Source organism: Micropterus salmoides, unplaced genomic scaffold, assembly GCF_014851395.1.
Source record: "Micropterus salmoides isolate LMB-PRFRI ecotype aquatic unplaced genomic scaffold, ASM1485139v1 Ms_hic_scaffold_23, whole genome shotgun sequence".
In the NCBI taxonomy this organism is placed as follows: Eukaryota; Metazoa; Chordata; class Actinopteri; order Centrarchiformes; family Centrarchidae; genus Micropterus; species Micropterus salmoides.
In genome coordinates this window covers 9,225,965-9,247,160 of record NW_024041484.1, presented here as the reverse complement: position 1 = coordinate 9,247,160, position 21,196 = coordinate 9,225,965, and the positions used below count along the sequence as shown (strand labels likewise).

Sequence of the window (21,196 nt, the reverse complement as noted above, 5' to 3'; positions counted from 1 at the left end):
TGAGGGTCAAATATATCGATCCACCGTATTTTGGCCGCTAGTAAAAGTTACTTCAAAGCACGGGCACTTCCTGTCGGCTCGGAGGCATTGCGAGGCTACCCAGCCGACCAATCACAGAGCTTACAGTCCATGTCGACGTGTAGTTACATTTTTGAGGAGGTGCACATCAGGCTATGCCGTAGGTGACGGCATAGGGTAGGGGCTATGCAGAGGCTACGCCGTCGATTTGACGCAGAAGTATAAATTGCACTTAACAAGGGAAACAAGCAGAGACTTAAGTCCCATTGGATACACACAAAGACAGGAAGTTAAGTAACACAAGATACATGAGGAGAATGTCTTCAAAATAGAACAGTAAATAACAGAACCCAAAACCATGACACGCAGCCTCCGTGTTGCTCATCATGGAGACAATTGGCAATTAATCCTTATGTCGTCGACTCCACATCTTCCTCTATAGGACATACTGTTGACTAAAGTGACAGGCCTGGTGGTGACTACGTGTCAACAGAGCGTGTGACTGATCATCAAGCCAGAAACAGATGCACAGTGAGATGGAGTTTGAAGGAATATCGCTAATTGCGATTTGCATACTAATGATGTTACAGCAGCTCACGTTGACATATATAATGGTGATTAGAGAGTGAAAGTGATTGTAGTCATTATAAAGTGAGCCTGAAGCAGACAAGAAGCTTCACAGGAAGGGTTGTTACCAGAGAGTTACAGGTTGGTGAATGCAGGTTGCCTGTGGTGTCTTGCTATGACAGTGAGTAGCAACAAGCCAATAAAGTTACAGCAATAGACAGGGCATTTATAAGTAATTTTATGTGAGCTGATGGTTCGAACGTTTTTAGCAAAATGCATCAAAGCAGCAACATAAACATAAGAACAAGTCCCTAATTAATTCTACTCATGCACCAACCAACCCACAAGATTATTGGTTCCCAATGTCAATGCCCACAGGTTGTGACCATTCAACCAAAGGGTCATTATTCCTTCCCATATTCTTTTATTTGAATATAATGGTGCAGTTGGCTTTCTTTGGAGGACAATCAAGGAAATATGTGGAGGCTTTTTGCATTGAAAAAATTGGTTGATTGTAACACGGTCTCATGAACCTACTTATGTTTGTAATGTACTTGGCTGAAAACACTGAATAAAGGTGTATTACAGATTTGCATGCACAGCATTTAAAGAAATTTGTTTAACATTGTGGGAATTACTCTTACTTTAGTTATCTTGCAGAGAGTTATATGAGAAGAACGATACCACTCTAAAGTCTGCGCGTTTAGCATTAAGCTAGCGGTGGGAGGTGATTAGCAGGGAGAACAGCTTGCAAAAAGGTTGATTTAACAGTTTGTGAGCTTTAGAGGTCCTGGTAGGTGTATGTATATTTTGTTTAGCAAATCTAGCTTTCTCCCTGCTTTTAATGCAATCAAAGCTAAGCTAATCACTGCCAAGCTCCAGCTTCTAATGCACAGACATGAGTGAAATCGATCCTCTCATTTGTCATTTGAAGAAAATAAATGTGTATTTCCCAAAATGTTAACCAATTCCTTCAAAGTTTTAATGAACTTTGTTAACCTCTCTCATAGTAGCAGTAGGAAGACATTCACTATACTGCAGCAAAACTCTGAAGCCCTCCTGTCACTTCCATTCACTCTGAATGGCAGCAGTGAGACTGAGATTATCTTAAAATGCTGACAAAAACAAGCTGGATCGTGACTTTTGAAAATCATGGATCTCAGCACCTGTCAAAGTACTTGCTGAGCTATTGAGTGTTGATGAAGAACCCTATCAACCCCCGGCAGATAAGCAGTACAAATTTGGGTATTTTCATCTGACAGGGCATTGACAGCCTTTAAGTCAGTAATTGGCTCTTTAAACGTGCCAATTACTCTCAGAAATAAATACTGAGGAATAAATATTTTTTAATTTGAGATTTTAGGAAGTAGTTGGCATCTCAGCAGGCAGATGATAGATTCAGAGGAAGAGGAGAGGAATGACAGAAAGAGAAAACACAAACACTAAGGAAAGGGAAAAAATGTGTAGAGAAGAGAAAATTTAAGGGAAAAAACTCCAACTGAGCTCCAGCAACTTTTATGTTTAATATGAATATTTATTTAAAAATCCATAGTTCGATACAGAAATAGTCATCTATTATATGTATTATCAGACAATCAGTACTTCAGCCATGCTTTCTCTGATTAATCACAATTTCAAAAAAGTACAAGATATTTTTTTCTCATAATTGAACTTGTGCAAAGAAAACTCACCAGAAAGCAATATAAACACTGACACAAAATAGATAACAATTAATTCCTTTAAACAATTCATGTTTCTGAAGAAGGCATCGCACAATTCCAAGAAAATCTGTGAAAGATTTAAGGCCATTTTGTACAGTTAATTTTAATATAGATTTTTATATCTCAAAACACTCAGTTTTTAACAAAAGGAACTGGTGCATCCTTTGTAAAACTGTACATGCAAACATAGTGCACGTTGTAAAGAAGATATGACAAGCATACAATATATTATTTGGATAGCTTTAGTAAACAAAGATCTTATGTGTCTTAACACCTCACATGGTCTATTAAAACACTCTTATAAAGGTGCCACACGGGCACGCACATGCACACACACACACACACACACACACACACACACACACACACACACACACACACACACACACACACAAAGTATATTTATATCAAACACATGCATGCACACACACACACACACACACACACACACACACAAACACACTATACATACTTTTGTAGGGCTTGGCAATGTTAGTGAGCTGTAAGTTGCATGATGGAAAAAGGGTGGAACATATTAAAAGGTTGAAAAGTTATAATAATATCTATGCACCCAAAGCAGACAAACACAAAATAACTGGCACTGATGCCATAATGGGTGTGACTATGGAAGCAATGCAAGGCCAAGATAATAAAACATTTTATTAGCAAATGAAACTGCAGAAATGTTGAACATTTAATACCACTGAATTCGTATCATTGAAATATATTAATCTGAAACCCATCTCTCTGAATTATTGTAGTTTAAATTCACCTCTTTGAAATTTCCAGAAGATTTTTTATGCAATTTCAAAAACTTTTTTTCCAGGTGCACAAATCCAGATTAAAAAAATTCAAGTTTCAAGGTTTGAAGTCACTCAACTGAACCTCTCTTCTTTGGATCATGTGACTGATAGGATGGAGGTTTGATTGACTCAATTCAGGCTCGACTGCTTATCCTTGGTAACCCAAGCGTTAAAAATTTTGGCTTGAAATCCAGTGTCTAAATTTCACTAATCCAATTTCAGCAACATTTAGATCAGCAATGACCAATTAGTTTTGAGTAACTTGAACAAGGAAGCTCAGCATAAATGTAATCAGGAAGACTATCTTTATACCACACTCATTTATCCTCTCTGCTCTCTCCGACTGTCGGCATTTAAGCTTTCAGTTAAAGCAACCACATGTTGCCAACCACATTGTCAAACCTTAAATCTGTTCTGCTTGCTGTCAGCTGTCATTTCAATGCAAAATCGCTACAACCCTCCTCTGACCCATTCACCTCAAGTTTATCATAACCAGGCCTAGGTCAAGTCCACTCCTCATCCCATCCAGTGTCTAGACTCCATCAGGGGGGTATTCGATACTACTCACTGCTTCAACATCCTCTTTAAAATATGATGATGTCACACTGGGGTCTAATTGCCTATTGACATTCACATATGTTATTGTACACAAGGCAATAAAGTATCTTATCAGTCAGAATGAAGTCTGTCCTGATTGAATTGTTATATGGACACCAAATGACTGAATTTGCTAACCCTAAAAAAAAGAAATATTGCACAACTTACCTAGGAAATATTTCAAAGAAGGTATTTCAAACCAAATTAATTCAGATATATTGTTTTCACAATAACATATTTAAAAGCTATAGATTCAGCGGTGATGTAATTACAATTACATTACATTAAGCATTTTGCTTAGATTTCACAGTTTTAAGTTGCCGTAATAACAGTTGTTACGGCCTTTCTTTCCTTCCATCCTGTGTCGACAAGCCTGGTCATTTAGATGAAATGAGCGTGAAGTAAGAGATGCATTTTCCTTCCCTGAAAGGATTCTCTGAGGAACACATGACTTGAAGCAGGAGGTAGTTAGCGGCATGACAGGGGCATCCTGTAGGCTGTTTGTATAGTATATACACCACATAACCACAGCGTCCTGGGTTTGAATCTGGCCAGCCAATTATCAAGTTAAAAAATGGCTCGGAGCAATGTGGAAGTCGTCAAAAAGGTGAGTACATTTATTTTTACCTCGCTCCCTAAGTCACATTATTTCTGTTGGGTCATGTTTAAATATTTAAAGCGAGATGATGTAAGTTTTGAAAGAAGAAATGACACCTCTTACAAATAAAAAAAGTGAATTCATAAGCAATAAAAATGCATCCTTTCTCTATTTAATACTCTCCAGGTTCTGCGACAACAGCTTCACAAACTTATATTGCTGTCTAACTAATACTGAGTCTATTTGACGCTTTTCTAGTTTAGTCTAGTACGTGTGTTCAACTAGAATTTATAGTAATTTCACAATTACTTTGATGGGTGCAGTGTTATCATAACTGATAAAACCAATAGCCAGGGCGACAAAAATAATAAACAATAGTTTTCCTTTAAGAGGTGGTATTATGCTCATTTATGCTCAGTGAGAAGCCGGTAAACACAGCTTCGGTTCAGCAGTACATGTTGCCGACCAGCTTGGCAACATAGACTGGAGCAAGAGTTTCAGAGTGGTGAGTTATTAATCTGTAACAAAAGTATCTTTCATCCATAAAGTTTTAACCGAGCTCTGTCTCTACATCACAGTTACAACTTTTCTATTGAGTGCCTGGAGGGTAGCTAGTGTTTGGAAGGGAGAGGAGAGGCGTGTGCTGCATGTTATTCCACCGGTGTTTTTGAGGGCGTGTCGGACTATGAAAGGGAAGAAGGGACAAGCATTGTTTTCTGTGGGAGATAAGAACTCCCTTTGGGGTGGACTTTGGGCTTTTTCACTTTGCAAACCTAGTACATGCACAAATATAACAATAAAGGAGTGGGAAAAAGCCAAAAAGCATAATACCACCTCTTTAAACGTCTTCTCGTATTTGTCATCTGTGTTGACAGTGGCTGCTGAAAAAAGCTTGCTTTTATCTTTGAATACAGAAATATCTCTCTACTAGAAGGGACTCGTGCTAAATTGTCACTAAAGACTAACATCAGACACTTAGCTGACTTGTAGCAGGTATTCTCACATCCCCCAAAACTCCCTTTCCTGCCTTTCCAATCAACAAAAACTAAAACTAAACTAATAAACTCATCTCTGATGTGAGTTTATAGTAGCTCTGCTGAGGCAGCAATGAGCTCGTTATTTTGACCTGCAGTTCTGGTGATGTGTCCAGCTATGCTTTAAACGCACTGGGTGGCTGCGGTAATGTGACTGCACTGGCTTACACACACACACACACACACACACACACACACGCACACACACACACACACACACACACACACACACACACACACACACACACACACACACACACACACTTGTACCATATCTGCACTCTGCTACAGTGGCAATACAGGAGAGGATTATGAGAAAGAAAGATGAACTTGGGAATCTCAAGCAACTAGAAAAGGCAGCAATGTCGAATATTCAAAACAAATTGTGTACAAAAAAAGTCAGTTACAAATAATCACATTTGTAAGTTTTAAGATCACTGCAATGCTTAAATATCCTTTTACATTTCTGCAATGTGACTCACTCACTATCCAATAAATGTTAAAATGTCCCTGCATTCTAACTCTTTGTAAGACTTTTTAAACATGTAATTTAATATAATCTCATTCACATTTTCACTCATCATTGAAACAAACTTTCATTACAACACTGAACAATCCTTCCACATTCATGACAAAAACACAACTCTCATTCTTCATTAGACGTCACCTAGAGACGATCATTCGGTAATAAATCAGAGACTTGTTGGATGTCGTCAGTGACTGACAGGAATTGTACAAATCATCCTTTTACATATGATTGGCACAGATAAATATACACCGTTAAACAAACATATAAAAAGCTATTTCAAAGCTAAAGGTGCAATAAAAATTACACACCAAAAAATTAAAATGGAACAAAAAGCCAACATAGGGAAAGTGTGTTTTTCTCTGCATTTTTGACCACTGGGCTCTTTATGCTCAAACAGTATTTAGTTTGAGAGCAGCTGCTGTCGTTTTGAACATGGGATAGGGACGTGGTGTTAGACGACACAATGAGACGAAACCCCTGGGCACGTGGGCATTCCTATTGCCAAGGCAGTTTGGAAGAGAACAGAGTAAGCGAGAGAGAGAGAGAGAGAGAGAGAGAGAGAGAGAGAGAGAGTAGCTATGCTTTCATTCAGAAGTCAATGAAATGCTACGTAAAAATATAAAAGGCTGGAGAACAGAAATTGCACAATTTGAGTTTTCATCTTCTTGGGTTAAGCAAACAAGCATTTGAAATGTCAAAAAGGAATACATTTGTTCTTAAATGTTTGCTAAAGTTGGCCATATTTCTTTGAGAGTCTACAGCCATGATGCTCTGTCAGGTTGAACAGCTGCATCTATTGTCAGCATGCTGACATGCTAGCATGCATAATAAAAATGCTAACATTATGATGTTTGCCAGGTATAATGTTCAACCTCTTAGTTTAGTGCATTAGCATGCTAACATTTGCTAATTAGCACTAAACACAAAGTACAGCTGAGGCTGATGGGAATGTTATGAAGATATTTGGTCAAAAAACAAAGTATTGGAAATGTTTTACATTTTGACCTGATGATGGCGCAGATGAAAAGTAGAAAAATGGTGGAACAGATCTTTAAAATTTCAAATATTAATTTGGAAGCGGTATGCAGTGAATATGAACCATTTAAAGCCGAATGTGTCAAGTGAACCAAAGGAAATTCCTTCGCTATTCATCACATTCGTCTTCTGATGAACAAAGCCAAATTATGCATTTTCTGTTCAGCTCGTCTATTTTAACCTGCAAAAGAAAAGTTGGATGGAAACACAGCTAGTAAAGTGACAGAGGCATTAAAGAAAAGAAAGTGAGAGAGAGAGACTGAAAGAAAAGCTGTAACAGGGAGACAGATTTCTCAGGCCTGACAGCAGTGCAGGCAGACAGACAGACAGACAGGGTGAAGGGACAAATGGAGATACAGGCAGACAGACACTCACTCCCGACAGACAGGCAGACAAACGGATGGGTAGAAGAGGTAGTGCAGGGCCACTATATGCATGCACTTGACTGAGGCTACACTCATGCAAAAGGTTAATACGGACACTAGAATACAGTACGGTACAGCACGGTACGGTACAGAAGGGCTACCAGGACCTGCACTGCTGCTACCTGACACACACGTGAGAGTGAGGGAGAGAGAGAAAGAGAGAGAGAGAAAGAGAGAGAGAGAGAATATTACAAGCTTCATATTGAAACTTTGTGTATATAAAAAGTATGAACAGTAAAAATCCTTGTTACCGTTTACTGTAAACAATGAGTGAGTTGGAAAGAGATAGAGAGAAAGAGACAGAGAAAGAAGAAATTCCATATGTCCAGTTATTTACAGAAAAAGTTCATTTAAGATCAAGTGATTCCTTAAGTTTGTCTGGAGACATTCTCTTTACAATATTTCCAAAGAGGTGTCCTTCATTTCCTCTTTCTTTCCTTTCTTCTTTATTTCCCAGCTTGAATTCAGACTCTCCAAATTCTCTCTAAAGCCTGTCCAGGTTCCAGACAGTAACAGGAATGCTTGACAGTGGAAGTAAACAGACTCTCATTGGCTTTTCCTGTCCGCAAAAGTAACACTCTCCTGGTCTGACATGCAGCTCCCTGAACACAAGAACAAGGCATGGAGAGCAGCTTTAGGGAAATGGAAGTATTTTGCACGTGAAGTTCAGCTAACCCCTGACTCAGAAACCTTCCTCCTCCTGGCTCCTCATATCTGGGTTTGGATGGGCTGCCCTGGCGGCGTGTAGGGAGGCGGGGCTGGCGACGGCTTGATCCCGCGGGTTCTCATGTAGGAGAGGAACTGGTCGGGGATCTCGGCCAAGACGTCTTTGGCGAGCCGGGCCATGCTAAGGATGTGGTTCCCCGTCCGGTCTATATAGTCCCTGAATGGGACAAACTGAGAGGAAAGAGAGGGGAAGAAATTGATTAAAGGCACTTTTTTCAAAAGAAGAAGTAAATAGGCATGGCTGTCCTTTCAAGCTTTTTCACATATTGAAGCCTTGTGCACAGGGCTGTAGTGAGAGAGGTGATATAAGTGTAAGGAATGGATTAACAGTGTGTTTATCTGCTCTAACATACGCTGCAAACATTAGCATGCCTGGCTAACTAGAATCGATTGTTATTAGATTATCAACTCATCATGTATATAGTCCTTAATTAACTAGCTAGCTACACAGCAGATACAGTCGACTAGAGACAGTTGTTATTTTAGCCGCAAATTTGTCAGTTGCTGGACAGAAATGATAACCAGCCTTTTGTCTACCTCTGTCTGACAACCAGGACCCATTGTTTGAAAAATACTAAGATTTTGATTTTGATTTTGAGGGATAAACCTGCCATGGTTATGCCATGGTCACTGTAAACTGCATTTATACTGTACGAGAATGGAAAGCTCCAACTGTAACTAAAGGGGGCACGGCTTCGCAATTAAAAGATGAGGAAAAAAGTCACAGAGATGAAGAAAAAAAAGCAGGTGGAAGAACAGAGGTGAGAAAGAAGGTTAAGAGCAGAGGGTGAAATGTGTGGAAGCAAAAAATATCAGGGGTAATGATGATTTCAAATCATATAACACATTTCATCCTCTTTGTTTTTCAATTGCTTTGTTCACTATTTTAAGAGGAGGGAGCTCTTATGAATCTTTATAAAAATCCAATCATCTTTCCAGCATAGATCACAAATTGGCACTGCTACAGAGAAGAAGGTCTACTCTAATTAAAGCCCTGCAGATTCGCCCTATTTTCTGAAATGAAACTCTGGCATCTGGTTGTCTGGTGGACAGGAAAGGATTGAATGTCAAAACTTTCTCTTAAACAACACTTGGTGAAGAACCTGATCCCCAAAGTCAATGAGATAAGCAGCAAATGTGGACAAAAAGAAAGTGTAAATTGGCAATGTCACGTTTTTACTGAGACTATTAGGAAATTAAAGTTTGCTGATGCCGGTTGGAGCTGCCGGTGTGAAATTGTGCAGCTTGAGGTTTTTTAAGACAGAGAGAGGAGACAGACACAGGGCCAGCAGCTACATACCAAGAACTCGTTAGCTCTAGCTCTAACATAACTGATTCATAATGGATTTATTTAACGTGTTTTGGTCACTTCTGGCCAATATCCAATTGAGAAAAAAAAGATTATCCAAACTTGTTAATCATCACAGTTTACAGGCTGACTTCCTAGTTCAACTATGACTTCCTATAAGTGTGCACACACAGTGATCCTGTGCATAGGGAGGTAATTTTGGGTATGTTTACTTTAGCTTTTACCGCCAGTTAAGTGTTTTAGATAATCTGGCTAAACTGTTTACTTCTTTTCAACCTGTTTGCCTGCCGGCTTGTGTTTATTGCCCTGTCAGTAGCTACTGGACATCATGTTCCCAGGTCTCAGAAATTAACTAGATGAGTTTGAAATGTTATCATAATTGAAAGGATTATCTATTATTATTTATTCCTGTTATCAAAACTATGAAAATAAGTTTTAATAAGAAAGAAAAAGAAGAGAATTGACCCTACGCTAAGCCACGCAATCTCAGAAAGAAGCAGACAGTTTTGCAATTACACTGTGCATTTGAAGGTTTATTCAGGCTGTCAAACTGATGTGAAAAAAAATAAAGACAGAAGCTAAAGCCTTACCGATCACAGAGTATAAGTGAACTACCACATTACCTCACTACTGAGAAAGAGTACATCAATATTAAGAATCAAAACTGTGCCTGTACGGCTGGGTAGGTCTATAGTTACTATTACAATCATTAAAACAGTAGGGTTTTATAACGTTACATTCAGTAGTAATTTAGCTAGCGTTAGCTAACTAACATTACTACTATATAACAATCTACAGCCTTCATTTTTCTGGATTTGTTTTACATTTTGGAAAGGGAATAAATCATACTTCTCCTTTCAACCTCTCTGGGTATTGTCATTATTATAAGTCCCCCAGGAACAGCGTTTGAGCATGGCCATGAAACTGATGGACCTCAGTTAGCGAGTCCTATACTGCGGTGTGATTTGCCAATTGCGTATTCGGGGCGTGGCTTAGCGAAGGTTCAATTAAGAAATGAAAAGCTTGCTATGGCAGCACTTTTAGAAGCAGCAGCTGGAATCTCCTTCAAACTTCGCTACACTTTTGTTTCTTATCTGTTTTTTTCCAGCCAAAACATGCGTTACCTCTGACATAAATACAGTCACTGGAAGATGAAGACGGGGTTTTTGGATTAAAGAGCAGCAGACCACGATCCACCCATCCCAAACAAAAGGACCAGGGTGCGGTGATTGACCAGAGGAGAGGAAAGAGAGCCAGGAGAGGAGCCATGCTGGCCCAGCTTGGACTAAATTCAGCTCCTAAAGATCCGGTCTTGACAAAATGGGACTCATGTTGACTAAGCAACGGAATTCAGAGTCTGTTCTGCCCACATCGTTACAGAGACCAGACCCATCAACATCCTGGATCAAGTACTCGGGAGGTGGTCCATGTTCCAAGACCCCGACAAGAGGAGGTGGACTCCGTGTTTCACATCGATGATGCTTGGTGCACAAATGCAGTCAAGATGGACTCTGTTTGCCAAATGTCAGACTCTTTATTGGGAAGATGATCATATTGTCATCTGGTTGCTGCTGTTTACATTCACCTCAGATGCAAATTCAAACAATGCACAGTGAAATGTTCAGGGTGTGTATATTTATATAAATAACTGTATTGTATTATTTTATTTTATATGTTACCATATTTTAACATAGGCCTCCACCTAATTATATGTTGTAGCACGAAGGAATTACAAATTTCATTTCGTTATGCAGCCTTGTGCTGTATAATGACCAATAAACAACAATGTACCTTGAATAGAGGGAATTATTCTTTAAATCACTACTTTATTTGTAAAGTTTGTGTATATTTACAATAAGCTTTCCTTTTTGGGACTTGAATGAATGCACTATAATGTCTTGGGTCTCAACAAAGTTTCATTAAAGAAGCAGCTACCACACATTGTGCCCCTTCACCTCGAAACAGAAGTCACATTCAAATCCAGACTTACAAACACATGTTGTTGTTGTTTTTGTTGTTGACTTCTTTAACCATCGCCGACCCCCCTGCTGTGACTCATTACCTACATCTCAAGACTGCTGCCGCCTTCACAATCCGAATTTGCTCGTTGTGATGAGATAAATGCTGGCACACTGTATGTCGATGACAGTTACTTGTCACGGATCTTCACAGGTTGAATGCCCCTTACATGGATGATACTGCTGAACTAAATGAGGACAGATATGATGCTGTCCCCATACCATTTGCTTAACGAACTGCTGTCACCTACAATCACAAGATCATACAAGAGGCCAATCTGTATTGGAAACCCTCGCTGCGAAAAGTAAACCTCACCATGTCAGTCAGGGTTATTAGCTAGCTGATAATGAGAGCCTGTAGGCAGAACTGGTGTAATGTTCCAGTGCTGAAACTTAGTTTTACACCATCTCAAGGTCTTTTCTCCTTTAGAATGCCTCCGTGTGTGTATGTGTGTGTGTACTTCAGCTTGTTAAAAAGCCAACTAACGAGCGTGCTTCCTTCGCCCACGTGGGCTGAGGCAGGGTGTGAGGGAAAAAGACATGACTGCGGGAGTATAAAAGGTCATGGAGGAGGAAAAAAACAAACAAACGTCTCACTCTGAATGTTTGCATTTCTGTTTTTTGTCTTGATGCCAGGCAGTGACATAAGTATGAAAACTTGTCGTTGTGGGCTGATCATTACAGCAAAACAAACTACAATTAAATATGAATACAGGCTGAAGTAATGCCAATTAACTTTTTGGATTTTGGGCTGCCAATCTACTTTCAATAGCATTGTTTTGTGCATTTTCAACACAATTGTTGTCTCTGTGGCTGTTTTCCACTCAGTAGGGAACTTCTTCATATCATAACTCCACATGGGAAAATGGAAGGAAAGGAAGAACTGCCAAAGAGGCAAAGTAAAAAGGTGCCCTCTGATATGGCTAAGTTGTAGCAGCTTGGTGAAAAACTCACATGTTTTTACTTCTGTCCATAGTGCGTTTCCAAGTTCCCTTCTGTTTGACTGACTGCGGGCCCCGAGCTGCCCTGTGGGCTTTTAAAGCCGTACATTAGGGCAAAGTTAGAGCTGAGGGTCTCTGTTCATCCACTTTTATGAGAGAGACTCAGATTCTGGGGAGCTGTGTGCATGTGCGACCTGGATAGGACATGCGTTTTTAAAATACATCAACATTGAAATCCTTCTGCAAAGGTTTGATTTTGTGTCACTGAATGAGTTTTGATACTTTTGCATAATTAAGTGAACGAATGATGACTGGCAGCAGTCTTATGACCTGGTGTAGTGGGGCAACTGCCCTGGGGCTCTAGAACTCCAGGGGCCCCAAAAGCTCCAGGCTTATTGTGTGTCAACTGATTTGATTGTTATTGTGTTTGGGAATATGCACCAGTAAGTGCTACTTGACATTATAAGAGACCTTTTATTGATCTAGTTTTTAAGACATTTGTTACCTCAGTTTCGTGCTTCTAAGTTGCATATGTCTAAATTAATGTGTTTAGTTAAATTACCAAAATTGTGAACATTAAACAGAGAAAGGGAGGATCACAGGGTTAATAGGGTCCCCTCAACTAATATTTGCCCCGGTGCCTTCTAGTTGGTTAATTTGGCCATGATTTCAACTGCTGGTGGTTCTCAAAATCAATATCACATTTAAAATACCTAGTCACCTCCGTCATTAGGATGAAAGGATCTAGGTGGTCAAGTTGCAGAGCTCATATGTAATATAGCAGTGGGGAATGGTGCGAGAGAAAGAAAGAGTGTCTACCTGAACAATGTCCCTCTCAGCATATCTTCCTCTGGATGAGATTCTGACTTCATCACCGTCCAACTCAACCATGGCTGAGGAGAATTTAAAAAAGAAAAAACACACATTTTTTTTCTTACTGTTGTTAAATTCTATCAAAACACCTACAGAGTGGCCAGTAAAAGCCTGCAAAAGACATACAACTACTATACATTCTATGCATAAGCAGAAGTTTCTTCTACATAAATATTACTAACAAAAGTTCTTGTTGACTTACCATCAAATTCTGCTGGCCCCACCCCCACGATGATGATTGACATTGGCAGACAGGAGGCCTGTAGGAGACGAGACGAGAGGAACAATGAATACTGGATACATTTGAAACCACGTGTCCACCGATGTTGGTTGTTAGCAGGATAAGGATAAGCTACAGGTGAACATACACAGCCGTGATCTTCATCATTGGTAAACAAAGCATCAATGGTCATGGTGGATTGCCAACATTTATAAGTGCATACATTATGTGTAAGTATGTGTGTGAATGTTTGATGTGTGTGTTTTCCACAGCACCTCCTGAAGCCCTGCGTGAATAATATTAGAGACGAGAGAATCAGCAACGCGGCCCGAGCTCGGAGACAGATTTCAAATGACGTGTGTGTGTTCAGTGTATTTGTCTAATGTAAAAAAAAAACTCAGGCAACAGAGCAATAGATGATATTTTCAAAACAAAAAATTTTCATTTTTGCTCCCCTCGATAAAGGTCTTTTTTTTTTTTTACATCTCTGCCGCCCTTTGCTCTCTTTTTTTCCCCCACTCTCTCATCTCTGCCACCTCCCCCTACCCTGTTGCAGCCTTTTCCTGTTTCAGCAACCTTTTCTCCTTAACCCATCCTCTCCTCTCTGTCTCTGCTTTCAAAGGCCTGAGATGGATCACTGCCTTCACAAAAATGGCTGCCATTCATTTTGTTTGCATTCTGCATCGCACTCTGGCTTCCCTCTGGAGCATGCTACGGCTTGACAGTGATGGAGAGGAAGGATGGAGGATGAATTACAGTAGTAAATGCCCTCCAGTCACATTATATTTCTGTTGGCATTGCAAGCAAGGATGGATATGCAGCGATGAGCAAAATATGTGTCAATACAAAAAAAAACAACCCTTATGTTTATGCACACTCTGAGACTTTTACACTGCGTGGACTTGGTAGGTTTACATTGCGTGTTTGTAAGGCAATCAATATGTGCCTTACCATGCAGTAATTCCATTGTCAATACAGGCATTGACCAGCCTAACAAGGCCTAATTAGGAAATATTGGCACAGCTGTTTTCCAGTTATCATGCAAAGACAGATTTTTGCTCTAAGTTCAAGCCACTATGCATTATGAAATACTACACACACCACCGCATAAGTACTGTAGAGGCTTTGAATGAACAGAATGACTCAGGTTTTCGTGAGCTGTCTAGTTTCATCGTTTTTTAGGGGTCAGGCTAACAGCTACAGTAGATATCCTTACGTTGACAATAGACTCCTTGGTCTGGGCCATGTCTGAGATGACGCCATCTGTGATGATGAGGAGCACAAAGTACTGGGAGCCATCCTTCACTGAAGCTGCATACCTACACACAAAAACACACAAAATCATCTTCATCATACGGTACCGTTTTAATTAAAGTACCCAGCTTGTTCCCAGATAAAAAATATAGCACGAGACAATAGTTGAGTGCAAATAAGGCATTACACATCCTTTGAAAATGACATCCTTAGCTCAATATGGCTTTCAATTTCTCCTGCAAAGTTCAGTGTGATTTTTCACTCCCATGTGAGTCGTGAACCGACTGTCACTTTTATTTACACACTAAGATTATTTCAGTCGCTTCGGCTTCTGCTAAGCTTCACCTTACTGCACCAGGAGGTTGGATCTATGTGTACGTCTGCCTCCGCCCCACCGGAAATAACTGATATTTAAATGTCTCTCACTGTAGATGATCACAACATAGCAGAATGAGAACGATGGAGCGTTGAAGAGCAGGGGAGGAGAAGTGAATAACTACTAAGCTGTATGTGGGAGTGAAGCAAGACATATTGGAGAAAAAGCGGGGTTGTTATGGAAGTACGAGGGCGGTCGACAAACAGCGGAGAGGAGGTGAAGATGCTGGGATTTCAAATGAGGGATGAGGGAAAAAAACAGGGTGAGGACAACAGCCCGTACTTGGTAAAATCCTGTAAACAGGCTTGAAGTTGGCAAATAGGCAATACAGCGGCAGAAAGATACATTTATCTCCAACTAGTTTTAAAAGTTTTTAACGAGGTGTAGGAGGATGAGTTTGTAGAATATGTGCTGACTAGTCTGCTGCTGGGCTGAACCAATTCTTGAAGTTAAAAGCAAACAGCAAAAACAAAGTTAATGAGATGTATTCTGGTTGAGAGAGGGTAGGGGTTTACTGTAAATATATCTCATATATTTTATACTTGTAGGGATTGCGTGTTTGGATTAAAAGATTTTGTTTGCTACTTTATATTAGAATGTTTGTGTTTTGCGTTCTGTCATTTGCCTTGACCAGGAAGAGTGCTTCAGTAACAGATGGTACAGGGCGGCACGAACAAAACTGCAGGGCAGACTTAGAGAATTCAGTAGGAAAGGGTGACACAAACAAAACAAAAAAAGAAGAGAGAACAGTGGGAATAGAACTGTGGGAGAAAATGGAAGACTAGGAATAGTAGTTCTTGCCAAGAGTTAGATGAGAAGATCCACCCAGTAATAAAATACCCCAAAATCAATAATTATTTTATCTTGTTTGGTTAATCCTTCCAACCCCTCAAGTGCAACACATAACAAATTACCCCCTGTGAAACACTTTACACATCAGTTTTTTGTATGGTTTAAACAAACAAGATACATGTTAGTTAATTAGTTTCGGAGGTGCTGGAAGGCAGACATTGTTAATTTGGAATCAGGCCAGCTGTATCCCCGTTTCCAGTCTTTATGCCACTAGCAACTCTAAAGTTCTGTTTGCGTTTAGATTAAACAAACAAGATACAACATGTAAATTAGTGAGCTTTAGAGGTGCTAGTAGGCATCATGGTTGTGGCTTTATTATTTCCTGTTTTATTTTGTTAAATGCTTCCTCTTGTGTCTTTGCAAACTTTTACTTTCCCTTTTTGTGTGTTTCCTGTTTTACTTCAGTATTTTTCTCTCATCTCATTAAGGTTCACTTCACTTCCCCCTTGCGTGAAGCTCCTCCCTGATTGAGTGTCCTGTGTCTCATTATTTTGTCCTCACTATTATGTTTAGTCTTGCTGTACACTGACTGCTAAGGGGGTAGCAGGAAATCTAGGGTTTGGGCCCAAATGCAGACAACAGAGGCAGAGCAGGTTCAGTGCAGTAGTTTTAATGAGAACACCAAACACAACAGGGGCAAAACTTACTGGCTGGTGATATGGCAAGCAGAGATCAAAACCAGGAAAGAAAAAAGTCCTAAAAGTGAAGCGAAGTCCGAAAACCAGCAGTCCAACAACACAAGGAAATCTACAATCCAGGAAACATGAGGAAACTAACATGAGGGATAGGGATTGTCAGTCTATTTTGTCTGGAGTTGACACACTGCACTGAACCAGATCTGCCTGTGTTGTCATCATTTTGGCCCAAACCCTAGATTTCCTGCTACCCCTTAGCAGTCAGTGTGATAGTAGGTGTATTTTCGAACTTTGGCAAGTGCCTCCTCTGCAAAACAAAGCTAAGCTAACTGCCTCCCCATCTTCAGCGCCGTACTCGTGTAAAGACATGACAGTGACAGTGGTATCATCTAACTCTCTGCAAGAAAGCAAGTATTTCCCGAAGTGTTTTACTGCTCTTTAAAAAGAGAGAATATCAAGATTTCGATGTAATTACAGTAAAATATATTAGTGATACGTTTGTGTAATAAAAAACAACATGTTAGAGAGGAGCGGACAAAAGCAAAGAGGGAAGTTCATAAAGGGAGTCTGATGGGAAGAGGGAGTAAAAGGTATTCAGGTGACATTACAGGTAAAATAAAAAGCAAGCCGCTGCGTCTGTATTAGGGCTGGGCAATAAAACAATAATGATAATTATCGCAATATAATGTTCCTCAGTATCAATATAATAAATGTTCAATATATCGTCAATAAATATTTGATTTAATTCATTTGAATCTTGGATAAATTAGCCTTTAATTTTGTTGAGGAAAATTTACTTATCATATTTTTTGAAAAAGATTTTATCATAATAGTTTTGAATGTTCTACCCCAGATTTGTTAAGTGATCCACTGTTTGGCGTAGGTGGTTGTCAACTTCTGAACATAAAGAAAAGTTTAACCAAATAATTAACCATCTGGTTTCTTCACTTTTCACTCAGGAGAAAAATCAGCCTTTAAACTTGAAAGAAATAACGATTTGACATATATCGTGATAATTATCGATATCGAATGATATGAAATGTTTTTATTGTGATAACATTTTTGGCCGTATCGCTCAGCCCTAGTCTGTTTCACTGCTTGTACCACCATTTCCCTTCAGATTGCCTTTGCCTCTTTATGTGTAACTACACAATTAAGATTTCAGTAAACTATCTTCTAAATATGTGATGTAACCAGATGAGAGGCTTCATTTGAGTACATCTTTTTAATCACATATTTGCATGAATGGTTTCTTAATGTCTTTTTTAATTTCAGATGTTTCTCTAGATCACGTGTCTGTGTGGCTTTCCTGCAGCAGCATAAATTATGTTCTTGTCTACACAGACACACATACAAACATGCAATCAGCTGTCGGATATTTTCTCAGTTTGTGTCCCTAGTTATTTTCTCTCCCTTGAACTCTTGTTAGCTACCTGGCAATGCCTGCTGCACAGAGCTTATTACATAAAAGCTGAGAACTCCATACTGAGTGTCAATCGCGGAGAGAAATGTACTCTATGTTCTTTCACATGTACTCAAATGATTTGAAGTTCATTATACAAGCAGTGATGGCAAATACGAGTGTAAAACACTGTGCGTGTGGTATAATAATTAATGAGAAATAAAAAAACAAGACGGTGGAAAAGTAAACACAGGAAACCAGAGGATGTACAGTGGGTACGGAAAGTATTCAGACCCCTTTAAATTTTTCACTCTTTGTTTCATTGCAGCCATTTTCCAAAAATCAAAAAAGTTCATTTTATTTCTCAGTAATGTACACTCAGCACCCCATCTTGACAGAAAAAAACAGAAATGTAGAAAGTTTTGCAAATTTATTAAAAAAGAAAAACTGAAATATCACATGGTCATAAGTATTCAGACCCTTTGCCGTGACACTCATATTTAACTCAGGTGCTGTCTATTTCTTCTGATCATCCTTGAGATGGTTCTACACCTTCATTTGAGTCCAGCTGTGTTTGATTATACTGATTGGACTTGATTAGGAAAGCCACACACCTGTCTATATAAGACCTTACAGCTCACAGTGCATGTCAGAGCAAATGAGAATCATGAGGTCAAAGGAACTGCCTGAAGAGCTCAGAGACAGAATTGTGGCAAGGCACAGATCTGGCCAAGGTTACAAAAAAATTTCTGCTGCACTTAAGGTTCCTAAGAGCGCAGTGGCCTCCATAATCCTCAAATGGAAGACGTTTGGGACGACCAGAACCCTTCCTAGAGCTGGCCGTCCGGCCAAACTGAGCTATCGGGGGAGAAGAGCCTTGGTGAGAGAGGTAAAGAAGAACCCAAAGGTCACTGTGGCTGAGCTCCAGAGATGCAGTCGGGAGATGGGAGAAAGTTGTAGTAAGTCAACCATCACTGCAGCAATCCACCAGTCGGGGCTTTATGGCAGAGTGGCCCGACGGAAGCCTCTCCTCAGTGCAAGACACATGAAAGCTCGCATGGAGTTTGCTAAAAAACACCTGAAGGACTCCAAGATGGTGATAAATAAGATCCTCTGGTCTGATGAGACCAAGATAGAACTTTTTGGCCTTAATTCTAAGCGGTATGTGTGGAGAAAACCAGGCACTGCTCATCACCTGTCCAATACAGTCTCAACAGTGAAGCATGGTGGTGGCAGCATCATGCTGTGGGGGTGTTTTTCAGCTGCAGGGACAGGACGACTGGTTGCAATCGAGGGAAAGATGAATGCGGCCAAGTACAGGGATATCCTGGACGAAAACCTTTTCCAGAGTGCTCTGGACCTCAGACTGGGCCGAAGGTTTACCTTCCAACAAGACAATGACCCTAAGCACACCGCTAAAATAACGAAGGAGTGGCTTCACAACAACTCCGTGGCTGTTCTTGAATGGCCCAGCCAGAGCCATGACTTAAACCCAACTGAGCATCTCTGGAGAGACCTGAAAATGGCTGTCCACCAACGTTTACCATCCAACCTGACAGAACTGGAGAGGATCTGCAAGGAGGAATGGCAGAGGATACCCAAATCCAGATGTGAAAAACTTGTTGCATCTTTCCCAAAACGACTCATGGCTGTATTAGATCAAAAGGGTGCTTCTACTAAATACTGAGCAAAGGGTCTGAATACTTATGACCATGTGATATTTCAGTTTTTCTTTTTTAATAAATTTGCAAAAATTTCTACATTTCTGTTTTTTTTTCTGTCAAGATGGGGTGCTGAGTGTACATTACTGAGAAATAAAATGAACTTTTTTGATTTTTGGAAAATGGCTGCAATGAAACAAAGAGTGAAAAATTTAAAGGGGTCTGAATACTTTCCGTACCCACTGTAAATGAGGGAAGTAGGAAAAAATGATAAAATGAAACAATTTTCATATATGTGTTACCTGGCCACATGGTTGATGACAGGGGAGAAGTTGGTGGGTCCGTAGAGCTCAACTGACTTCAGACTCTGGTAGTAGGCTTCCATCACACCATCAATACCTGTACAGTATGGGTTCTGAGGGTTCCCATTCTACATTAAGGAAAAGAGAGTAAAAGAGGATTGAGAACCATCATTTCTCTTTGCCTTTCTCTAGTGTTTTCTCTTGAAAACAGAGCCAAAAGTTAAAATAAAAGAAACAAATACAAATTAAAATGTCACATATTTAGTCCCCCAAGCATAGAAAATTCAGCTGGGCATACACTTTAATTAACAGTATCAAAAAGTCAAAGCCAAACTGTAAATCTAATGTGTATGCTCAGCCTTGCAAAAAATCTTAGCCATCTTCCTCAGTGCATGTATTAGGTTACCAATCCCTAAAGAATGAACCTTAACTTGTTTTATTCAGCTATGGGATTTTAATCTGACGTAATCGAGGCTCTTTATGGATGTAAAGTCACATTTTTTATTTTGTCAGTTAGCGAGTGGAATAAGACAAATATACCACCAGAGGGGTGGGATTGGTTTTGAGGGGGTCCGTTGTGCTCAGGTGCGACAGTGGATTTCCCATCAGCGCTTACCCACAGCGTAGTAACAAAAGCTGTACAGCCCGTCCAAGCCTTGCACACAATCTTGTTTCATCAATAAATCGCTTAAAAACATCTGTTGATGGTGTGGTCCTTGCTAGTGAATTTGGGTACAAAACTGTGAAGAATATGTGAAATAAAAGAGCTATCTGCGACGACTTTTCATGAATTATATGAGGTTTAATTAAAACAATTCAGCTGGTTTTGATTTCAGTTTGAGCTTGTGCCACCCATCATCCCTTGAAGATCAGATGGGAGATTATATAAACCCAATGCATGGAACAACTCCACGTTTTACTACCACTGCTTCTATCTTGGTCGCCCTCCTGCTCATACCAAGGCAAATTCGTGGGAGACCCGTCCGTCAGGTGGCAGCTTCGCCCCAAATCCCAATGCGGGAAACATCTTATCGCTGTCGTAGTCCTGGATGATTTCTCCTACTGCCTTCAGGGCCATTGCGTAGGCATTCAGCTGGTAGGGACTCATGTAGTGGAGTGAGGTGGGCTGGGCTGGGTTACCTGTTTGTGACAAAGGGAATTGAAAAGTATTGTCTATTGTCTATCTAGTATATTATCTTGAGTGGAACAAAACTTGCCATGGCCTGCTGAGAGTGAGTTTGGTCTTAAGGAAAGAGGTGCACTGGATTTATAACACAAGACAAAACGAGCCACTGTGAAA

The 21,196-nt window shown here is 40.0% G+C and overlaps 1 protein-coding gene across 1 annotated transcript in view; it reads right to left on the bottom strand.

Moving 5' to 3' along the window:
• Positions 1-5,677: 5,677 nt before the first annotated feature.
• Positions 5,678-21,196, bottom strand: part of LOC119918285 (copine-8-like) — a 96,011-nt gene continuing 80,492 nt past the window's right edge. The window contains 6 exon segments of the mRNA XM_038738931.1: positions 5,678-8,224; positions 13,141-13,214; positions 13,397-13,454; positions 14,631-14,733; positions 19,897-20,024; positions 20,855-21,036. Coding sequence (XP_038594859.1) covers positions 8,036-8,224; positions 13,141-13,214; positions 13,397-13,454; positions 14,631-14,733; positions 19,897-20,024; positions 20,855-21,036 — 734 coding nt within the window. The 3' untranslated portion in view covers positions 5,678-8,035.